General features: G+C 42.8%; 1 protein-coding gene across 1 annotated transcript in view; it reads right to left on the bottom strand.

Annotated features, from left to right (window-relative positions):
- Nucleotides 1-3,576: 3,576 nt before the first annotated feature.
- MCM9 (minichromosome maintenance complex component 9) overlaps nucleotides 3,577-24,167 on the bottom strand; it is a gene marked incomplete at its 5' end in the record, with an annotated part of 20,860 nt that continues 269 nt past the window's right edge. Inside the window, 6 exons of the mRNA XM_010290740.1 lie at nucleotides 3,577-3,626; nucleotides 4,117-4,236; nucleotides 5,504-5,629; nucleotides 9,226-9,426; nucleotides 10,358-10,439; nucleotides 20,006-20,322. Coding sequence (XP_010289042.1) covers nucleotides 3,577-3,626; nucleotides 4,117-4,236; nucleotides 5,504-5,629; nucleotides 9,226-9,426; nucleotides 10,358-10,439; nucleotides 20,006-20,322 — 896 coding nt within the window. The remainder of the gene's footprint in view (nucleotides 3,627-4,116; nucleotides 4,237-5,503; nucleotides 5,630-9,225; nucleotides 9,427-10,357; nucleotides 10,440-20,005; nucleotides 20,323-24,167) is intronic.

Here is a 24,167-nt window from a genome sequence, read left to right as displayed (position 1 = left end):
AACATGATGAAGATGTTGCTCCTGCAGTTATTTCCTGTCCATCCTAACTGCAGGTCTTCAGATAGAGATGTACGAACAGGCCAAAGTTTATGAAGACTGTATCTACTTGGCTAAATAATCTTTTGCATGCAGGTAATCAAGGTAAGCTCTGTCTAAGTACAAAGTCATCTTGGAGAAATATTATTGAGAGGAAATTAAGGGAATTTAAGGATCTGCAAGAGATGAGACATTGTTAGAGATGTGGCATATCTCTGACGAGGTTTGATCACAACTACAAAATTCATTCCTTCAAGAACTCTAGCAGACTTGCTCCTGAGTTAAGGCCTCTTCAGCTTGAGGCCCTACTGTTTAAGGAACAGCCAATGAAGACAGGTTCTCAGGAAAATATTTTCAAGGCTAATTGATAGAAAATACTTCAAGTTGATGTACACAATCATGAATATTCAGGAAAACAGTGAAGAATCCTGGGTGGTAGAAGTGAAGATCTGTAAAAGAGTGGCCTAAAGGCTACATCTCTATTTATAACCCGATCAGGGCCAGGATATGGATCCACAGCAGTAAAACTGACATTGCAAAATGTCAACAAAAAGGCAGTAGAAGCTGTGAGAGGAGAGGCCACAAGGCTGCATTTCATAGAGCCCAGGAAGGCATGTTGTACAGAACTGGAGAGCCGGAGAAACAGCCGATGGTCTCCCAGATTTTTAGACAAGCTGTTCTAAATATAGCTCACGAAATTCTTTGAGCAGTCCATCTGTAGAGGGACACAACACCAAACAAAACTTTGCAGAAATGTGAACAGCCAAATATGCGCCATGAGCAGCAGAATAACTCTGGCCCGCATGTTCATGAGCTCCAGACCTGCCAGCAGCAGGCATGTGTTGGTTCCTGTCCCTATGGAGTCAAACATACCACTCAATTGATCGCTGCAGATCTCAAGCTCCAGGGGAAAATGAAGTATTTTCTTTCCAGTGATTATCTCATCCAATTATGCCCAAGCAGCACTATGGCTTTGGGGATTGCAAAACAGTTGGTTAAACTCATTGGTAAGGTGGGAACAAATAGAGAGAATTTGTTAAATCTCACTTAGTCTCTTTCGTCTTGGAAAGCTACGTACTAATTTACACAAATTAAAGCTACCTGAATGAGTGACTCTCTGCCATTCTCAGATGAGAGGCTGGGGGTGGAGAAGGAACCAGGACTTCACAAAAACTAAACACTGTGTAGACAGAACCAGACAGTGGGGCAGATGGTTCCCCCATCTTTTATTTACAAATCAGAAAGTCCTATAGTGGTCAAACAAATTATTGCCTTTGAGTTGTTGAATGTGGGCTGGCTTTCTGGCTGCCAACTTTCATTAGAGAGATGTGGGAGGAACGAGCCCTGCTTCTTCATAAAAGGCATAAACTTGCAGAGAACTCTCAACAGAAAATCTCTTCTAAGTGTTCGCAAGGAAGGCAACTGAACAAAACAAGTAAACACTATCCAGAGAGTGGAGGTAAAGTTCTGTTTTTTTCAAAACAGAGAACAGATTATTGGTTACTTGTAAGGGGTGTTTGCAGCAAGCAGGCAACTTGAGCCTGTTGGTGAGATAAGAAAGATGAAGATCTTCCATACCTATTCACTAGAACAGCAAAGAAGGTGTTAGCCTGGGTCAAACTTTTCTGAATCAGGCAAAACACATCTGATGAAGCATAGACTTTGTTTAAAGGGGAGGCAGGAACCTCATTGAAAGAGCAGAGGCCCAACAGCAAATCAGGCTGCGGAGTTAGGTCACTGTTTTCTGAAATTCTGCGAGGCAATTCCAGTTAGGTCTGGATGGGGTAACAGGCTGCAGCGGGCACATGACACCACAGGTCCCCAAAGGATCATAGTGGATCTCAAAGGACATGATACCTAGGGTGGAGCTGGAAAGAAAGGGAATTTTGGCACAAGGAGAATGTTAATGATCTAATACCCTGTCCTGGTACCAATAAGCACTTGTATAGAAAAGCAGGGAAAACTGATATGATAGACAGTTTTGGAAGCAGAATTCTAATTCTACAGTTGAGAAATAAATAGCTTGTATCCTAAAACAGTATCGGATGGGTAGAGGGTACAAAGGTTAGTTAGATATTGACAGTTTTCTCTAAAAGAAGAATCCAAATGTAAGACAGCTTTTAGCACTTCTCCAGGGTTTACCCAATCTCAGGTGTGTCTTTTGGCCTATGTGGACTGTAATCCCAGAGCTAGCAATTCAACTGCAATCCAGACTGCTTTTATATAAAAGTAAGGAACTAGCTGAAAATGAAACTTATGGATTTAGTCTTTGTACACTGGAAGGAAAAATGTGCATCAGGATTCTCCTCTCATGAGAAAGCAGAAACTGGTAATTTGAAGCGTGCTGTTACCACAAGGAAAGTAATGCAATTTAATACTTCTCTAAACTCATCATTTGGACCTTCTGCACAAAAAGCAAGTTGACAAAATCAATGTTAGGTACATTTACAACCATAGTCATAAGTAAGTCATGCCTTGCACAAGGAAGGCAAAGAAAAAAACTCAAACTACATCCAAACTCCTGGGCTAGAAATTAATGCTTTAGTCCAGCAGTTCTAGCCACGGAAAGGTTCCCTGAAATTAAACTAGGGTTAATAAGATTTCTTGCTAGGGATTCAAGTTACACTTGTGATAAGGGTCCTAAAGAATTTTAAGATGGAAATTTGTTGCACCTGCTGTCAGATTTCAGAGGGACAGTGAGAGGCTTTTTAAAATATAAGGAATGTTTAAGTGAAATGTAGATGATCTAAAGACCCAAGATGATCCTTTCACAAGATGAAACTCCATCTCCACACATCATTACAGCTGATTCTTATGGCACACATACCACGGTAAGCTTGTAAACTGCAGTATTGGTTTTCAGGGAAATGTCTTTGAACCTAGCTATCATGGCTGAGCTGGAAACCAGATCATACGGAAAATGAAGCACAGGAGGGAGATGTGGTGAAGCAGGCAACAGCAACATCAGAGGCCAAAAGCAGCTGACACAGGGAGATTACTACTGACAAAAATGGGCAAAGTCACATTGAAATGCATGGCAAAATTTCACTTCAGGTCACTGTCAGTCCCCTAGCAAGACTTAAATTATCCAGCCTGTTTTCCGTTCTTAACACAGAACAAAAGGTGGAGAAAAGGTTATGCTGAGCCAAAATGTTCTCTCTGGCTTTTCTCCAGACCTATTTGTCAACAGTTTGAATGGAAAACCAGAGGCCTATGTGTTTCATAACAAGCTCCCAGCACACAAGGCTGTGTATGTTCAACATCACGTTCCACTTTCCGCAGCTACAGAAAACCCGGTATACACATGTACACACAGCTACAGAACTCAGAAAGATTTATTCCCTGGTTTTGCCATGTATAAATAAGCTATTTCCCAGACGTAAAATGAAAAGCAGCATCTGAGAAACATTCAAGTTGCACAAGCTAGCTGAGACACCGGGGTTTATCCCTAATTATTTAATGATTTTGAATGTATTAGTAACATCGTTATTTGCTCAACTAAAATAATTTGTAGAGGTAATCTGACCCCGCCCATTGTCCCTAGAAGAGTTTCTGAAGACACCTGGCATTCAGAGCCAGCTGGGATATACCTAAGTTAAAAAAAAAAGGGGGGGGGGCAAAAAAAAAAGCTTGCTCTATGAAACCATTTTTTTGAGTTAAAAATAATTCCTCAGCACAGGGGTGAATTTCAGAAAGTAAGTAGAAATTCAGGAGAAACCAAATGATGCTAGCCCATCACACAGTGTGAGCTCTGGAAAGATGTCATATTTGTCATAGCTGGAAAGAACACTAAAAATACAGGTCCAGATCATCCTCTGCTAGCAAAGCAGTTAGAGGTGCCTCTGGATGAGGCTTGTAAGGTTCCCTGTTAGAAGCTCATCACACTGCTCCACTGATACAAGAAGAAGGGGCAGGACTGCCCTTCTGCAGAGTCATGTCAAGCCTCACGTCCCTCCACAGCAGTTCTTTGCTTCAACTGTACTGATACAACCTGAGCACATACGTTCACATATGTAGAAGGCATCTATTAACCATACTTGAGTGAAAAAAGTAGAGTGTTACAGCTGAAGAAGCACATACCTGCACTTGTAGATCCAATTCCTGCAGTAAGCACAGAGCGTGGTATAATCTTTACTGCATACTTGAGAAACTGAGATTTCCCTGTACCTGGGTCTCCAACCAACAAAAGATGCGATTCACCTTGGGGGAAAACAGTGTAGGAGTAGATGGTTCACATACAAAGACATGCACAAAATGCTCAGAATTAAACAATACGTCCCAATATTCACCTAATATTTAGCACTACATATACATTACAATATGTAATTCTGTTTAAGACTGCACTATTTGGTGTGATAAATATATTGTTTAATAAAAGCATCTAGTCGTATTGCTTCACCCAAATCAAACATTTACAATGAAGTATTTTAGAAGTACTAGCAGGTATTTGGCATATGTCCTGTAATGTGATTTCTTACATTTCAGAATACTCATTTCTCAGACTCAACTCATTCTTTGAACATGAAACAAAAGGATACCAGGGTTTAGTTATAATTCCACTATTCAGTTACTTAAATTATTGCAAAAAGGACTAATAAAATCAGGAGGTTGTTTTTCTTAACTAATTCTGTTACACTGCCAACAGTTACACAACTTAGTAATTTCAAAACAATGAAACTACAGAAGTAAATAATTTGGTTACTATGATCTCACTGAAGTGCTCGAAAATTATTTTGCTGTCTTCTACAAAATATCAATAACAACTTCAATTCAAATATAAAGTCTATAAGTTTATTTAGCTGCTGGAGCATTAAGAAAATCCTGTATTTGTATATACAGACATACTATTTTAGAATTATTATGACCTACATAGATTATGACCTGCATACCACCTGGCACATGCCATATTTGCCATCTAATAACAACAGAAGGAGAATCAGCAGGCAGATAACTTACAGTAACAGAACTAAGTGAGATGTGCTGACAATCACAGATGGAAAAGTCTGGCATTAGGAAGTAAAATGAATCCTTTAATTTTTCCTTTCAATGTACTATAGTGATCTGCATTAAGGAAACATTAATATTCCATCCTTTGATGCCAAATACTGCTGGGAATATTCTGCTAGAAATCATTTCAAAATGTTACTCATACAATAAAAAGTGAGTTTATGTTTTATCTAAAACAACTGCCTTTAATATTCTACCTAATGGAATCCTGAATGCCTGCTTTTACTGAGTTTGGGGAAAAATTAAAATAAAAAGAGGAAGTCTAGACACCCACTTTATTTGTCTGAGATTCTGGAATAATATTTGTCATTAATCAAAAATTGCTCTCACTCAAGAAAATTAGATGATTATGCTTCCAAAACCTTACTGGTTTGATTTTGGAGTGGGGAGGAATGTGCGTGAAGATAGGGACGGGAACAACTGTTAGAAAGGATGTGATACTATTAGGAACAATACTAACCTCTGATTCGAGTTCCAGTAGCATCAGTCCTCTGTACACCACCAGCAAGCACCATGGCTACAGCCAACTTCACCAGATACAATCCAAAAACTTGGGGACATAAGCTAGCCAAAATTTCATTCCTCCCTAGAACAGGAGCAAAAAAAGGCACTCAGCGCTGCCCTACGAGTAGAACTTGGTTTTCCATGGACTCCTATGCACATTTAAAGTCCTATGTCCATGGTCCTGTGTGCACTCACAAATAATTTAGGTCTGCTTCCTGAACAAAAGCAACAGGGTAGGGAGGACATTTTTTTTAATTATTATTTTTTAAATGGGACCCAAAGCAGTTGTTTGATCCAAATGTCCTTCATTATAAAGAAGTTAAGTCTTCCATGGCCACAAGCAGCAAAGCCAATCCTAATCGCAATTTAAGGAAGGTATAGTCTGAGTATCATGAGAAAAGGCACTAACAAAATGCCATCGGGCAAATTCTTTTGTATCGCAGTTAAAAGTGTAGGGGTTATGAAGAATAAAACTTAAAAGTTTCCAGACTTCATAATATCCCCTTGAAAACTGGTGTGTTGTACATTTAAGAAAAATAAGAAAACATCTAACACTTGAAGTATTTTGCCCTAAACCTGTGCACCCATAGCATGACTCATTTTCTCATCGTTGTCTTGAATCTCCTTCTCCTTTGAACTTTCTGTGTCAAAGGTCCCTCTCCTCCTCCCAACCATAGCCTCTTTCCAGCAGCAGAATACTTCAATCTGCTATGATAACGTTGTTGGCTTGGAAGATGTGTGACAATTAATTCTGTCCTTTAAGATTCTGACACTAACAGCACATAAGGGATCACAGGTTCAATGCCATACATTACTCCCATTGGTAGGGAATAAGACAGAGTGACTAATTTTGAGTTCTTGACTTCATGTTTTAGATTTAGATGCAAGTACTGGCAAAATATGTAGGCACCTAACAGATGACTTGAGGCATATGTGTTTCTTGTGGAGGTTCTTCTGAAGGTGTTAACTTGTCTTGTCCAAAAATGAAAATTTAAAAACTGTGGTCAGCCATAGCACAATTCAAGATTTAACTCCACAGTTGCCTGTATTTGACTTAATATTCATTTGCCTTGTCAGTGCTGAGCAGCACAGCAGTTCTGCTTCTTGCTACAGAGTATCCAGAAAAAATAAAGTCACTGGCTGTATTGGGTTTGTGTGGCAAGGTTTTGGTAGCGGGGGGGGCTGCAGGGGCGGCTTCTGTGAGAAGCTGTCAGAAGCTTCCCCTGTGTCTGAGAGAGCCAACACCAGCCGGCTACAAGTCAGACCCACCGCTGGCCAAGGCCGAGCCCATCAACCGCTGGCCAAAGCCAAGCCCATCAGCCACGGTTGCAGTGCCTCTGGGGGAGCAGAGTTAAGAAGGGATAAAACCTGCTGGGGAAACAGCAGCAGAGAGAGGAGTGAGAACATGTGGGAGGACCAACTCTGCAGACCCCAGGTCAGCAAAGCAGGAGGGGCTCCAGGCGCCGGCGCAGAGGTTCCCCGGCAGCCCCTGGGGAAGACCACGGCGAGGCCGGCTGTGCCCCTGCAGCCATGGAGCTCCACGGGGGAGCAGATCTCCACCTGCACCCCGGGCAGGACCCCACGCCAGAGCAGAGGGATGTGCCCGAAGGAGGTTGTGACCCTGTGGGAAGCCCACGCTGGAGCAGGCTCCTGGCAGGACCTGTGGCCCCGTGGAGAGAGGAGCCCAGGCTGGAGCAGAGTTGCTGGCAGGACTTGTGACCCCACGGGGGACCCAGGCTGGAGCAGTCTGTTTCTGAAGGACGGCACCCCGTGGAAAGGACCCAGGCTGGAGCAGTTTGTGAAGAACTGCAACCCGTGGGAAGGACTCATGTTGGAGAAGTTTGTGGAGGACTGTCTCCCGTGGAAGGGACCCCACGCTGGAGCAGGTGAAGAGTGTGAGGAGTCCTCCCCCTGAGGAGGAAGGAGCGGCAGAGACAGCCTGTGATGAACTGACCACAAACCCCATTCCCCATCCCCCTGAGCTCCTCTGGGGGGAAGAGGTAGAGAAATTGGGAGTGAAGTTATGCCCAGGAAGAAAAGAGAGGGGAAGGTGTTTTAAGATTTATTTTTTATTTTCTCATTACCCTACTCTGATTTGATTGGTAATAAATTAAACTAATTTCCCCAAGTTGAGTCTGTTTTGCTTGTGATGGTAATTGCTGAATGATCTCTCCCTGTCTTTATCTCAACCCACAAACTTCTTGTTATACTTTCTCTCACCTGTCCATCTGAGGAGAGGAGGGAGAGGCTTTGGTGGGCACCTGGCCTCCAGCCAGGGTCAACCCAGCAGACCTTCGTAAGTTCTCTGAGGCCTGCCATGGTAGACTTTCTCAGGACACAAAATACACAGTATCAGGAATTGACTGACATAAAATGCAGCAGTTGTTACCATTATGTCTTGAAAAACAGTAACCGTATATGCATCCTGTTGTAAAATGGCCTATACCTTAGACTCCTTAGTCAAATTTGACCTCTGCCCTCAATTTCAACTCAAATTCAGACAGATGGCCTGAAACAGACATCTTGGTCAGTCAGGGCCTTTCTAATTTCCACCCCAAATTTCTTGTAGCCACTTCACATTAATTTATTTATTCTGAATGGGTAATATTGCATAAAACCACAATGCTCCCTGCACGATTCCAAAAATTGTCCTGAGAAAGATTAAATGGGACCTTCAAAGTCGATCCATTACTTTCTGAACAGTTCTAACCAGGGTGATAAGAAATGTTCTCATTCCAATCAGCAGGAGGCTAGCAATTAAACTGCTTTCCAGGAAATGCATTTCTGAAGAATTTTTGCCATTGTCAAGGTCTCTGATTTCATATGTGAGTCCGCTAATTTTTAAGCTGACATAGGCAACATTCCCACCTGCTTTTCCTCCTGTTTGTCTTTTAAGAAGAAAGACTAAGCCCTTTTCAGGGTTTTAAAAGACAGAGCGTTAGCCTGAGACGGTTCAGTGACAGAGATCCTGAAGAGTCCATTGAGCTTCTACACAGCTCAGGAGGAGGCACTCAGATTATAGAGAGGGATAGGGTTCCAGACACAACTCCTGCTAATTCCTAGGTGGTTGACTGCAGACTGTGGTAAGTTTAGGAGCCAGTGTACTAAACACTCTGGCTGTTCTGGAAGCCACTGTGAATTGGGACACTCTATCTATATTTGTTAGGAGGCTCCACAGCACCTAAATCAAGGGTCTAGGCATCCAAGAGTTAGGTTAAAGATGAGATGTGCTTAGCTCTGTGGTAAAGATTCACATTTTAATTTGGGATGCAGAGACAGTGAGTCAGATCTCTCACCCCAGAGTCAACAGCTATGCTGACAAAAAGCAGATCTGGTCCACACTGTTTCTTCTAACATGTATGCTTTTCTGTCTTGATTATAAAACACTTTTCTTTTTCTCCCCTGATACTTCTATTATTTCTCATCTCTTGTTAATAAATGTTCCACAAAACACTTGACTAGAGAGCTCAAAAGATGGAAGACAAATGCAGTATGTTTTTTTTCACAGTAATACTAAAATAAGAATTTCATATTCCTGTACTGGAAAAAATATATTATTGGATGAATGGGTGGTGGGATAGGATAATGAAGGAAAAATGTGTTCAGTCACTGTATTTTCAATCCTGATTTCATCTCTATCCAATCACATGTCCTACTTAAAAGCTTTCAACTACTAACCTGCTAGGGGATCATTCCTATGTTTTTCCCAGAAGTCCTCAAATTCCTTGCGAACTTCTTCATCAATTACAATCCCTGCTAGCTGCTCATTGTTTACTTTAACATAGTTGGCTTTCAAAACAAGCTCCAAGTCACAGCGTGCACCCTCATGGAAAGGTTTCCACCTCTGCATTACCACTCCATACACTGTGATGTCATCTCCTGGAGGTAGAAACAAACATTAGTAAAATAACATCTGACTTGAGATACGCAGACATGTCAGTTAGCTGTAATGCATGATAATGCAATTAAGATCCTGTGTTACAGTTAATAAGGTTAAAATACCCAACAACAAAAAGCAAACTTCCTGCAACTACTGAAAGTCTAAAAAAAAATTAGGTAGATTGCTTATACTTATGGTGGGAAGTTGCTATGTCTTTGTACTTCTGTTTAAGGTATGGGAATTCTTAAAGGCGTACCTCTGCTAATTTCCTCTTTTTAGAAAACAGGAATTCACAGTAAACTGTAGGTTTTCTTTCAATTAGATTTACTATACAAAAAGTTTAGTCAAAACTTATTTGACTTCTGGTAACTTTTGTGATGAATTCCAGAATCACGTGTTAACATTCTGGCCACAGTGTTCTTCTGAGAAAGTACAACCAGAAATGAGTTTCTTGTGGGCATATGCCTATCTGAGAATTTTTATTCCATTCTTCATACATCCTCCTCTGATTAGCTTCCTTTCTGGATGCCATGTAGCTTTTTCCACCTGCAGCACTCCTTAGACACAAGGCCAGGTTACCTAGCTCTCTGAACCTACAGAGGGGCATCACAACGCTTCTGATGGTGTGGACCAATTTCCTCAAGAGGTTTCATTTAATAACATTTAATATACTTTCTGTACATCACAATACATTACTTATTGACACTGATCTGTCAAACAGTCAAGATGTAACATGGGGATGTATGACATTTTCTAGAATAGTCTTCAACTGCCATGCTAACGTCCAAGCTGAAACAGCAATGTAACAGATGAACATATCTCATTCAACAAGACCTCAGCACTGACAGCCTACTTGGCAAAGATTCATCTCAAATGGAAAAATAAAAATGCTTGTGGTACAAACGTATGTGATATATACTGTATCCTCACCAGACTTGCAACTGTCCACTAAGTCATCTTCCAGAACAACCACCATGCAACGAGGGATGCTTCCAACAGACAGTCTTTGAACCTATGAGACAACAAAAAAACCCAATTCTTAAGAACAGCACCTTTCAAAAGCCATTTATAGCTGCTCTGGCTTAAGGACGTACATTCCTTTCCTGGAACTGAGGTCCACCCTTGCTTTTTGTCAGAAAACTTACCCAGTAAACATGCCACTGCTGCCATGAGCTTAATAATGGAAATTTAATGCTGATATTAATGGAAACAGGATTGGGTATTAAATTAGCCGAAGGTGCTCAGTCCTGGGAAGTGCTGTGTGATATCAATATCTTGCTGAAGAAAGCTTATTAAAAGAGGTCATTTGAAAGAGCTGATTTTTTCTTTTTTTAAATAATTTGAGATATTTTTAGATACTTCTTCCACATGCAAAGTTTACTTTGGGTACTGAAGCATGTCTATAGGTTAGATAACCCTTCACTGAAGTATATAGATTATTCTTTATATTTTTCTGGTATTTAACCATAATTTGGCAGGTTAAGAAACAAATTTACACCTAGGTGTCAAGGATTAAATCAACAATAGGAAAAAACAAATAGCACAAAACCAGACAAAATTTATATTGACAAATGTACTAGTAACTCCTGGAATTCTTTTTTTTTTTCTTTTCTCCAGGGCAAAGTCTATGCAATCTTGTCACAGTCTATTTCCAACCAGCAATCTTTCCATTTACACTTAAAGCTTGCAATAGTTTTTTAGAATATCCACTGCACAAGAACAACAATCAGAAGTACATTTCCATTCTGCAGCACAGGCCATACATGCTAGAACTCTAGATTTATTCACTCTCTAGTGCCTAGGAAGGTTAATTCATCCTTGCGTATTATCTAAATGGCCACAGAGAGTTCACATCACTGTCAGTACTGGTGGCGCATACACAGTTACCTGCAGAGCTCAGTAAGGAAACAGGAGTGAAATTCCTTCCTGGTTCAACTTTACTGTCTTTAATAAGCCCATGCTGCTGAAAATCCTTCCCATCACAGACATCTGTGTGTCACACTAAAACAAAAAAAGTGTTGCAGAAACCATGTGCCAGAAACAATCATAATCTGCAGCATAGGGTTTATTTCCTAGAAACAGTTTCATTCCCTTACCTTTTTGCTATTCTGAACTTTAAAGAGCTTCATTTCAATGATACAGACGGTGAGATGGAGTGCAGCCTCAGCAAGTTTGCAGACTACACCAAGCCGAGTGGTAAGGTTGACATGCCTGATGGAAGGGATGCCATCCACAGGGACCTGGACAAGCTCAAGAAGTGGGCCTGTGTGAACCTCATGAGGTTCAACAAGGCCAAGTGCAGGGTCCTGCACCTGGGTCAGGGCAACCCCCAGTATCAGTACAGGCTGGGGGATAAAGGGATCGAGAGCAGCCCTACCAAGAAGGACTTGGGAGTACTGGTGGGTGAAAAGCTGGACATGAGGCAGCAATGTGTGCCCACAGCCCAGAAGACCAACCATATCCTGGGTCGCATCCGAAGTGTGCCCACCAGGTCGAGGAAGGCGATTCTGTCCCTCTACTCTGCTCCAGTGAAACCCCAGCTGGAGTACTGCATCCAGCTCTGGAGTTCTCAGCACAGGAAAGACATGGACCTGCTGGAGAGGGTCTGGAGGAGGGCCACAAAAATGATCAGAGGACAGGCTGAGAGAGTTGGTGTTGTTCAGCCTGCAGAAGAGAAGGCTCCAGAGAGACCTTACTGCAGCCTTCCTGTACTTCAAGGGGGCTTATAAGAAAGATGGGGACAGACTTTTTAGCAGGGCCTGTTGCAATAGGACAAGGGGTAATGGTTTTAAACTAAACGAGGGCAGTTTTTGACTAGCTCTAAGAAAGAAATTTTTCACAATGAGGGTGATGAAACCCCAGCACAGGTTGCCCAGAGAGGTGGTAGATGCCCCATCCCTGGAAACATTCCACGTCAGGTTGAAGGGGGCTCTGAGCAACCTGATCTAGTTGAAGATGTCCCTGCTCATTCCAGGGAGGATGGACTAGATGACCTTTAAAAGGTCCCTTCCAACCCAAAGATTCTATGATTCTATGATTTCTGATTTCATACATTTCTGTTTTCATACAACTTGCACGTTTATATAGTGCAGATTTTCTTGTGCCAGTTTTGTCTTAGTTACGTGCTACTGTAAAAAGAGGCCAGACAGTTTCTTACTCCTTCAGCTTAGCTGTACTTCCACCCAGGACTACCTTCAGAAAAATGAATGCAAAGTCTGTGAGGAGAATAAATTCAATAAATGTTAAATTCAGTATTGGCTGAAGGGAACAGACATTTGCAGACACCATGTATTGACCATCCTGCATGGCTACAGCTGTCCTTGGCCACCACTGGGCTAGCTTTAGTCCTTAGAGAAACAATGCAAACTGGTGTTACAAGGATTCAGCATGGAAATTTAACCTATTGTCTTGGGACCTTACAGCTGGGATAGAGTTAATTTTCTTCCTGATAGGTGGTATAGTGCTGTGGTTTGAATTTGGGATGAAAACAGTGTTGATAACACATTGATGTTTTCAGTTGTTGCTAAGCAGTCAAGGACTGTTCAGTCTCTCATGCTGGTCTGCCAGTGAGAGGTGGGGGTGCACAACAAGCTGTTAGGGGACACAGCCAGGACAGCTGACCCCAACTGGCCAAAGGGATATTCCATACCATATGACATCATGCTTAGTATATAAAGCTGGGGGAAAGAAGAAGAAAGGGAGGGGACATTCAGAGTGATGGCATTTGTCTTCCCAAGTAACCATTACAGAAAAGAAGAAGGAAGGTGGAACATTCAGAGTGATGGCGTTTGTCTTCCCAAGTAACTGTTACCTGTGATGGAGCTCTGCTTCCCTGGAGATGGCTGAACACCTGCCTGCTGATACGAAGTGGTGAATGAATTCCTTGCTTTGTTTTGCTTGCGTGCACAGCTTTTGCTTTACCTGTTAAACTGTCTCTATGTCAACACACAATTTTTCTCACTTTTACCCTTCTGATTCTCTCCCCCATCCCACTGGGGGTGAGCGAGTGAGCGACTGTGTGGGGCTTAGTTGCCAGCTGGGATTAAACCACGACAGTCGTATATGGTAGCCAACATCAGGCACAAAGGGTTCAGATAAAGACAGATTTGACCAGAACTTGTTAAAACAATTTTGTTGTAAGCATTCATTATATCAGTTTAATTGTTGCTGGTCACACTGTTGTGGTATTTACTGTCAACGTTGTTATGCTTGTTCTCAGAGTTGTGCTATGTAATGCTTTACTTGCTGTACACGCACCCTGCAGTGCCACTGATCATCCCTGCAAGCTGGGTCAAGATTACCATGTTTCTGTATTATGTTACACTGGTCATGAGACTAACTCGGTGTCTGTATTCAGTATTGACATCACCTCTGTACTTCGGGAGTACTTTTTATCTTTTCTCCTCAGAGAGACAATCTATGGGGGATACACCCTCCTTCACCTTCCCCTTCTCCTCCAAGCTAATTCCAACAACTCATGAAATCATATTTCAAATATCCTTGGGATGTTAAAACCAGCATGCTCCTATTGCTAGGTCTCCTGAATCTATTTCAGGACTTGTACTTGTTTAATGTTAAACAACCATTTAAGAATACCAGCTAGAGATCTGCCCCAAGGTGGGACAGTCATGGGTGGCACAGCATGAGAATATGGGCAGGTATCTAGAGAAGTTCTCACCTCTGATGGTCTGGAACTCTACTCCCAAACAACTAAGAACACTAATGAAGAAGTGATAAAATGTTTGCTATTCCTAAGTGGCACAACTTATCACACTGTGCTGGGTCCTGGACAATATCTACCAAACATTGTTAGATATTATGCAGCACCCTCAGGGAGAGGGAAAACACACTGAGTGGCATTGCAGCTATTCCAACCCCCGTAATAGGCACGGGGATTACTCCAAACTCCATGGCAGGCACTGTGATTGCTCCAACTGCAGCAGCAGGCACTGTGGCTACTCCAACCCTGAAAACAAGCACTGCAGTTACTTCAGCCTTCATGACAGGCACTGCAGCTGAACCAGAGAACCAAACCATGCTCTATCAGTTGCCCCTATACACAAGAAGAAATCCTGGAAATGGAAGTCAGCTTGTTTGGTAAGGGGTGCAGAAGCTTCTCCTAAGAGGGAGTGGGAGGAAGAAGCATACTGCCCTGTCAGCAAGAAGGCACACTACTATGAAACAGGGCCATCACGAGAATGGGAGGACTAAGAAGAAGAATTAGCCGCTACCCCTTGTAAAAAAAACTCAGCAGAAGGGCTCCTCGTTTTCCTTGTATAAAGAGGAAGAACTCGTAAAAGAGATAGTAATCACCCAATCCCTATCCCTGGGTAAGCTGCGAGATATGCAAAAGGATTTCAGCCGTCATCCAGGCGAGCACATTGTCACCTGGCTGCTCCAGTGCTGGGATAATGGGGCCAGTAGCCTGGAATTAGAGGGTAGGGAGGCCAAGCAGCTGGGATCCCTTTCTAGGGAAGGGAACATTGACAAAGCAATTGGAAAAAAGACACACAAGTCCTCAGACTCTGGAGGTGACTCCTGTCAGGCGTGAAGGAAAGGTATCCCTTCAAGGAAGATGTTACATGTCACCCAGGCAAGTGGACCACCATGGAGAGAGGTATCCAGTACCGAAGGGAATTAGCCGTACTGGAGGTCATTTACAATAAGCTGGACAACACATATCTAGATGAAGTCCAGTGCACAGGACCCATGTGGCAGAAGTTTGTACGGAGCACACCATTGTCATATGCCAATTCATTGTCAGTAATGACCTGGAAAGAGGAAGATGGACCAACAGTGGATGAACTGGCTTGCCAACTCCAGCAATATGAAGAAAGTTTCACCTTCTGCCTATGGGCCTGCGTCTCGGCTGTGGAAGAACTATCTGAAAGTCCAAAAACCTGTTGGAAAAGCTTTTCCAGGAGTTCCAGCAACTCAAAGAGGATGTTTCCTACTTACCACCTGTACAAACCAGTATCTCACCTGTTAGGAGTAAGCTTTCTTCTGCTCAAGGGAGGATATAAAGGGTATACACCACAGGCCACGCTGTAATTTTACCTGCATGACCACGGAGAGGACATGAGGAAGTGGGATGGAAAATCAACCTTGACCCGAGAGGCATGGGTATGTGAGTTGCAAGAAGAACAAACACAAAAGGGGGTTCTTCCAGGAAATTTGCTGCTCCAGTCTCCAATGAACGGTTCCCTAGACAGAGTAGAAGGGCTGATCTTACTCTTGATTCTAATGAAAGGACTCTTAACTCATACTCACAAGAAGTGACTAATGGATATTATGACCAGGACTAGAAGGGCCCTGCCTCCAGCCAGGTGGAGGAAAGGGACAACCAGGTTTACTGGACTGTGTGGATTAGAAGGCCTGTCACATCAGACCCACAGAAGTTTAACGCTCTAGTGGACACCGGTGCACAGTGTACCCTAATGCCGTCAAGCCATATAGGGACAGAACCCATCTGTATTTCTGGAGTGACGGGGGATCCCAACAGCTGACTGTATGGGAGGCCGAAATGAGCCTAACTGGGAATGAGTGAAAAAAGCACCCCATTGTGACTGGCCCAGAGGCTCCATGCATCCTGGGCATAGACTACGTCAGGAGAGGGCATTCAAGGACCCAAAAGGGTACCGGTGGGCTTTTGGTATAGCTGCCTTGGAGACGGAGGAAATTAAACAGCTGTCCACCTTGCCCAGTCTCTCGGAAGACCCTTCTGTTACGCAGCTGCTGAGGGTCGAAGAACAACAGGTGCCAATACAGCAGTGCAGCAGCAGCAATATCGCACCAACAGAGACTCCCTGATCCCCATCCATAGGCTGTTGCGTTGGCTGGAGAGCCAAGGCCTCCCTCCCCCTTTAACAGCCCCATACAGCCAGTGCGAAAGTCTAATGGCAAGTAGTCACTACCAGTATACCATCGCAGCTCGAATGAAGTCATGCCACCAATGAGTGCTGCAGTGCTGGACATGCTAGAACTTCAATACTAACTGGCGTCAGAGGCAGCCGAGTGGTACACCACAACTGGTATCACCAACGCGTTCTTCTCAATCCCTTTGGCAGCAGAGTGCAGGCCTCAGTTCGCTTTCCCTTGGAGGGTTGTCCAGTACACCTGGAACCGACTGCCCCAGGGGTAGAAACACAGCCCTGCCATTTGCCATGGATTGATCCAGGCTGCACTCGAACAGGGTGAGGCTCCGGAACACCTGCATTGTCTGGGGCAACACAGTGGAAGAGGTTTTTGAGAAAAGGAAGAAAATAGTCCAAATCCCTTTGAAAGCTGGTTTTGCCATAGAACAAAGTAAGGTCAAGGGACCCGCACAGGAGATCCAGTTTTTAGGAATAAAATGGCAATATGGATGTCGTCAGATCCCGATTGATTTGATGAACAACAAAACAGCCATGTCTCTACCAACTAGCAAAAAGGAAACAGAAGCCTTCTTAGGCGTTGTGGATTTTTGGAGAATGCATATTCCAAATTACAGTCTGATTGTAAGCCCTCTCTGTCAAGTGACCCAAAGAAGAACTATTTTAAATGAGGCCCTGAACAACAACAAGCCTTTGAACATATTAAGCAGGAAATAGTTCATGCAGTAGCTCTTGGGCCAGTCTGGGCAGGACAAGGTGTTAAACGTGCTCGATACCACAGCCAGGGAGAATGGCCCTATCTGGAGCTGCTGGCAGGAAGCACCAGGGGAGACTCGACGTCGGCCCTTAGGGGTTTTGCAGTTGGGGATACAGAAGGTCCGAGGCCCGCTATACTCCAAATGAAAGAGTTATTGGCAACGTATGTTGGCTGCAGGGTTTGAGCTGCTTTGGAAGTGGTTGGTGCTGAAGCACAGCTCCTCCTGGCACCCCCAATTGCCAGTGCTGGGCTGGATGTTCAAAGGGAGGGTCCCCTCTACACATCATGCAACTGATGCTATGCAGAGTAATTTGGTTGCTCTCATCACATAGTGGGCTCAAATAGGAAACCCCAGGTGCCCAGGAATTTTGGATGTGAACATGGACTGGCCAGAAGGCAAAGATTTCAGAATACCGCCAGAGGAGGAGGTGACGCTTGCTGAAGTGGCCCCACTGTGTAATAAACTGACAGAAAATGAGAAGCATGCCCTGTTCACTGTTGGGTCCTGTCACATTGTGAGAAAGCATCAGAGGTGGAACGCTGCTGTATGGAGCCCCATAGGACAAGTCGCAAAAACTGCTGTAGGAGAAGGCGAATCGAGTCAGTTTGCAGAGGTGAAAGCCATGCAGCTGGCTTTAGATATCGATGAATGAGAAAAATGGCCAGTGCTCTGTCTCTATACTGACTCATGGATGGTGGCAAATGCCCTGTGGGAGTGGTTACAGCAATGAGAGCGGAGCAACTGGCAGCGCAGAGGCAAACCCATCTGGGCTGCTGCACTGTAGCAAGATATTGCTGCCCAGGTAGAGAATCTGGTTGTAAAAGTACACCACAGAGATGCCCACATACCCAAGAGTCAAGCCACAGAAGAACATCAAAACACGCAGCAGGTGGATCAGGCTGCTGAGACTGAAGTGGTTTAGAGGCATCTGGACTGGCAACATAAGAGTGAATTATTTATAGCCCGATGGGCCCATGACACCTCAGGCCACCAAGGAAGAGATGCAACATATCGAGGGGCTCATGACCGAGGGGTGGACTTGACCATGGACACCATTGCACAGGTTATCCATGAATGTGAAACGTGCTGCAATCAGACAAGCCAAGCAGTTAAAGCCTCTCTGGTATGGAAGACGATGGCTGAAATATAAATATGGGGAGGCCTGGCAGATATCACACTCCCACAAACCTGCCAAGGAAGGCACCATGTGCTCACAACGGTGGAAGCAACCACCAGATGGCTGGAAACATATCCCATGCCCCATGCCACTGCCCGGAACACTATCCTGGGCCTTGAAAAGCAAGTCTTATGGCGATATGGCACCCCAAAGTCAGACAATGGGACTTATTTACAAAACAACCTCATAGACAGCTGGGCCAAAGAGCACAGCATTGAATGGGTATACCACATCCCCTATCATGCACCAGCTTCCAGGAAAATCAAACAATACATGGACTGTTAAAGACTACACTGAGAGCAATGGGTGCTGGGACATTCAAACATTGGGATACACATTCAGCAAAAGCCACCTGGTTAGTCAATACTGGAGGATTTGCCAATCGAGCTTGCCCTGCCCAGTCAAAACTTTTACGTACTGTAGAAGGAGATAAAGTCCCTGTAGTGCACATAAAAAACATGTTGGGGAAGACAGCCTGGGTTATTCCTGCCTCGGGCAAAGGCAAACCCATTCGTGAGATTGCTTTTGCTCACGGACCTGGTTGCACTTGGTGGGTGATGTGGGAGGATGAGGAAGTCTGATGCGTACCTCAAGATTTGATTTTGGGGAGAATAGCCAATGACTGGAATTATATTAATTTCTGTATAATGCTGTATGTCATCATCACGATGGTTGCTATATGCCATATTAACAGTGTTATAGTAAGAACCACCCAGATTAATGAAATGGAACAAAAAGCAAAGGTGATAGAACCGGAACTGGCTTCAGCATACAACAATCCAACACCACACACCACCTCTCCTGCCCTGAAAGACTGTTATGACAGATGAAGCCCAAAGTCAAGGACTAAATGAACTGAACAGAGATTTTAGAGAGATAGCCCATAGACTAAGGGAATGATATCTGTCTGTATATATCAAAAGACAGGTGATTAATTGGAATGTATTGAAAAGTGTAGGATCTGAGCATGACATAGATGATCTAGAGTAAGGGGTAGATAGTGTCCTGGTTTCGGCTGGGATGGAGTTAAATTTCTTCCTAGTAGCTGGTATAGTGCTGTGTTTAGGATTTGGGATGAAAATAGTGCTGATAACACACTGATGTTTTCAGTTGTTGCTACGCAGTCAAGGACTGTCTGGCTTCTCGAGAAGGCTGGGGGTGCACGGGAAGCTGGGAGGGGGCACAGCCAGGACAGCTGACCCAGGCTAGCCAAAGGGATATTCTGTACCATATGACATCATGCTTAGTATATAAAACAGGGGGAAGAAAAAGGAAAGGGGGATGTTTGAAGTGATGGCGTTTATCTTCCCAAGTAATTGTTATGCGATACCCCTGCTTTCCTGGAGATGGCTGAACACCTGTCTGCCCATGGGAAGCGGTAAATGAATTCCTTGTTTTGCTTTGCTTGTGTGCGCAGCTTTTGCTTTACCTATTAAACTGTCTTTACCTCAACCCATGAGTTCTCACTTTTACCCTTCCAATTTGCTCTCCCATCCCACTGGCAGGGAGTGAGCAAGGAGCTGCATGGTGCTTAGTTGCCAGTTGGGCTTAAACCATGACACCTATGCACTGATCCTGGGTGTTTTGTACGATCTGGAATGGAGTTACCTTAATTCTGACAGAAGCATCAACAGTTTCACTAAAATTAGCGCAACTACCTTATTCCAGCAGAAAATTAAGCCTCAAAATTATTTAGTAAGTTAATTCTTTTTGTACTTGAGACATCTTGACCTTAGTACCCTCACCTTTTACTCCATCTTATTTTTTTTACCTGTTCCTGAATTTTGATTTCTTGATAGTCTCTGCAGCAGGTAGGAGAAGAGGTTGTTCCAGAGAGACACGTAAACTTGGTTGAGTTGCAGCCTTCTTCATTAAGACAGGCTGATGGACGACAGAACGCATAGTACTGTTCAAAGTCAGCCTTGACGACAAACACATGCTTGCACTTATTGCAGATATAACTCCGTTCAAACTCCAAAACTTTCACCAAACTGGTACGTATGACGGTCCCAGTAACAGACAAAAAGTGACCCACATCCCTGGATTTAGGAATGTGCTCTCGAGTCAGCTCTGGGCAAACAGGCAAACCTGTTAAACAAAAATATGTGCAGCATAAGGCTATGCATATAAAACATGAACTTACAATGCAGTTAAACAGAAAGACTAGAAAAAATGCCAGACATATTAACAGTAGCCATTGTTATTACTGTTTCATAAATGTGATTCAACAATTCATCTGTTGTACCACAAATCTGATTCACTGGCCTCAGATACTGAAAAACATCAGACACTGAGCACTAATCAGAAAATGTTGCCATTTTACTCTCCTGCTCTTGCCAAGGGCTGAATGGTCATGAGCAGTTTCCATTCGTGGAAATAGATCCTGATGTTCTCAGATCTATTTATTAATTTAAATGATCTTTTGGCAAATGCCATTTATTCTACAACTGGTTTATCTCAATTACAAAATTACAGTTATGCTACTTAACTGTGGTTCAATATTATTTCCACGTTTAAACAAGCATAACTCCTAATCTTGTGTGAATTCTCAAGTCTAAGCAAATTTAAAATTCATAGTCTGTGAGCATTTGACTTTAAATGCACATTGCATACCCATAAACCTCAAGCACAAGGAAGATGTCATAAAAAGAATATAAAGGGGTTATGAACATAACCAAAGCAACAGCCAGTTTTGTGGTGTACTGATCCTGCTCCAGCGTTCACCTGTGTGGCCGTCACTTAGCACCACAGCAGCTGAAGATTAATCTACCTCAACAGCCTACAAAGTCTTCATAAAAATAAGTGGTCTCTGAAATGCACACCTGGGGACAGCATCAAAACATTGCCTGTTCAGAAGTTAGTATATGAACTACAAGATACACATAATTAGCCACTTAAAAACAAATTACCTGCTCTTAAAATTAATTTCTTAGCTTTACTTCCAAAATACAGCTAGGAAACGGAGATGTAAAATAATAACTCTGCTGGAAAATTATGTTTCTAAGGGGACGAAAACTATTTGTGCATTTAGGTCAGATCTTCTTTAGTAGCTTTGACTGCTAAAAAAAAAAAAAAGACATCATGTATTTATTTCAGTGTTTTCTACACCAAATGCTTTGTTTCAGACATGCTGAAACATTCTGTTTTGATGCTTTTAAGCAAAGTGCTTGACCTTTTGCTTTTGTCTAAAGAAAACATTTTTAAATATTAAGCTAATTTTAAAAGGCAAAAAAATAAAGTAAACAAAAAAGTAAAGTAGAAAGGAGTTAAATAGTCTGGAAAAGAAATGAAGTATTATGTAGAACTGCAAACAATTTTTTCTGGTTGACTGTAACAGAGCTATTTACATATTTTACCAAATCTGTTGAAAATTCTTTTTCTCCCACACATTTGCATTTCTATTCAGTTCAGGAAAAAAAAAGATAAAATCCATTTTCTTCCCAGCTGGTTTGGTGTCTTTTTTTCCCCTAGCTCAGTTGGTACAGCTCAACAACCTTTGCAAAATACAACACATCTTACACTAGAGAGAGCTACAGCACTGCTGTTAGGATATGTGATACAATCATCTCTGTGATTATTGAAGATATCTGGATGGGGAAGAAAAGAGCCTTCATTCTGATCATATCAGACTGCTTGACAAACTCTTTAATTGAGTATGTGCCTCTCTGAATCAGCTTTACTGTATTAGTAACAACGTGTAAAACTGAACTATTAGAAGCAGCTTGGCCACTAGTGACAGACACAGCAGTGCTCAGGCTAACGGTTAAGTAAGGAAAAATTTTTTAATGAATTTGTAGCAAAAGAAGTTATACAATCAAATTCCTACAATGCTGAAATTCAGATAAAGAACTTCGTCTTTTACTTTCTTCAGTGAACCCGGGATAATGATCCATTATTAATTTGCATATTCACACTGCCCGAGTCCTCCTTTGAACTCCTAGATGCCCTGTTCATATTGGTATGAGTGCGTTAAGATTACATTCTTACACCTAGTGTAAGAAAAACCACTTTTCCTCACTTCAGACCAAGCTTGACACATAGATCCCTGTGGCCCCACTCCAGGTAGTTGCCTGCCGCTCCCACCAAGAAAGGTGCACCACCTCCTACTCATTCCCATTTGATGTGGGAATGGGAAGTGGCACTCCAAGAGGATGAAGACAATCAGAACCCAGTAGCCACTTAAAAGGTAACAGTATCATGGGAAAATTTGGGTGGAAAAAAGCCTGCAGATCATTTAGCTCATTGGTTTTTGTTTCTGTAGTAGCCACCCTTTCGGTGGTACAGAACATAAACCAAACTACACAGACAGTTGTTCTTTTGACCCAGATGGACCACACGAGGGTAACCACCCCCTGCTCTTCATCAGTTTCCCTCCACTTCGGCAATGGAGTAATTAGTGAGTCTGATAACTAACTTCTTCCATCAACGATTAATCAGACTTGCTTTTATCAGTTATTAAAACTATTTGATCAAATGTGACTAATTTTGCCTGACATTGATTAGGGAATATTCAGACAAAACATCACCATGGGAGGAACGGTCAGCTCCAGCAACAGGCTGATAACAGAACCAGGAATGTCTTCAAGACGCAGCTATTCGTGCCACAAACACCTGCCCGCTGCTTTACTCCTTCCAGAACTTCCTGGTAGCTTATAAAATAATCATACTTGGAGTAAAAATTACCCTACTCTCATGCTGAAGCGGTGATTGAGGCAAATGCATCAGGGGAAATGCATCCTAGAACACTGGGGAAAAAGTTTTAATTCACTCCTACTTTTATAGGTACAGAGAGATGCCGGGCATTTCAAATTTCAGTACAACACAGAGGCCATCCTTTTACACCACATACTCAGCAGCTGTATATGAACTCTGTAACACCTGAACAGGTAGCAAACTGTTTTGCTTTTTTTTTTTCCTAAAAACCTTTACAAAATAGCATTATGAGAGCCACAAGCTAATTATATTTCTGATGTATGTGTTCTAATGACAATATTTTAAATGTAAGTTACTGGGGCAAAATAGATCTATTTAACAACCGTGATTCATCCAAATTCAAGATGCCAAAGACTGAAAGTTCATAAACCACTCCAGCATGGGGCAAGGGAGGGAAACACAGGTCAACAGGTCTTGGCTTTGCAGAGAGCTCCAAACAGTTACAAGCAGAAATGACCAGAAGGGACCATGCCACCACTGACCCAGTTCCCCACAACAGGCAAAACGGGCATTTTAACCACAGAACCTGCACTCCACACTTACCACACCTCAAAGCTACTAAAAACTCTATCCTGGCTGAAACCAGGACACCTAGTAATAAGGAATAATGGCATATCAACTTGTAGTGAAAAAAGGGACAAAATTCTCTATTAATGATCATGCATTCCAACAGTTTGTTCCAATTTTATAACAACTAAATTTATCACAATTAGTTAAGCATAAGATTTGACAGTTTCAGATTAAATTGTCACAAGACAACTCAAAATTTAGACTTTGCCTCTTCTGGGAGACAGCTGGAGCCAATAAAGACCATGAGCCAACTGACACAGTAAGGAAATCAACCCGCAAGAAGGTCTACAAACTCCATAACTTCCCCTAAAACTTTATTTTTTTCCTTTAGACCTCCTGGCTAACAAAAGAAGTAGTGGGAGACCAGCTGCTGGGTTGAGGGGTCTTTTTCCCACAGAAAGGCTTTGGTGCAAGTCATTACCCAGTAACACATGCCAACCATTGCATGCATGCCGGCAGGAATGGCCACAGCTTTCTTCTGGGTTGGTCTCCACAACTCCATGTGTCCTTTTCGGTTTAAGCAGCACCAGCCGTTCCCTACCACTTCAAACCCTGAAACTGCAAGAACTAAACTCGCTTCTTCCCATGACGCCCCAACAGTTTGCTCCAGAGTAAGGAAATTTGGCAGCGCTGACTGAGAGACAACCCCA

The sequence above is a fragment of the Phaethon lepturus genome, unplaced genomic scaffold, assembly GCF_000687285.1.
Source record: "Phaethon lepturus isolate BGI_N335 unplaced genomic scaffold, ASM68728v1 scaffold5557, whole genome shotgun sequence".
NCBI classification, from domain to species: domain Eukaryota; kingdom Metazoa; phylum Chordata; class Aves; order Phaethontiformes; family Phaethontidae; genus Phaethon; species Phaethon lepturus.
This window is presented reverse-complemented; position numbering and strand designations above follow the sequence as displayed.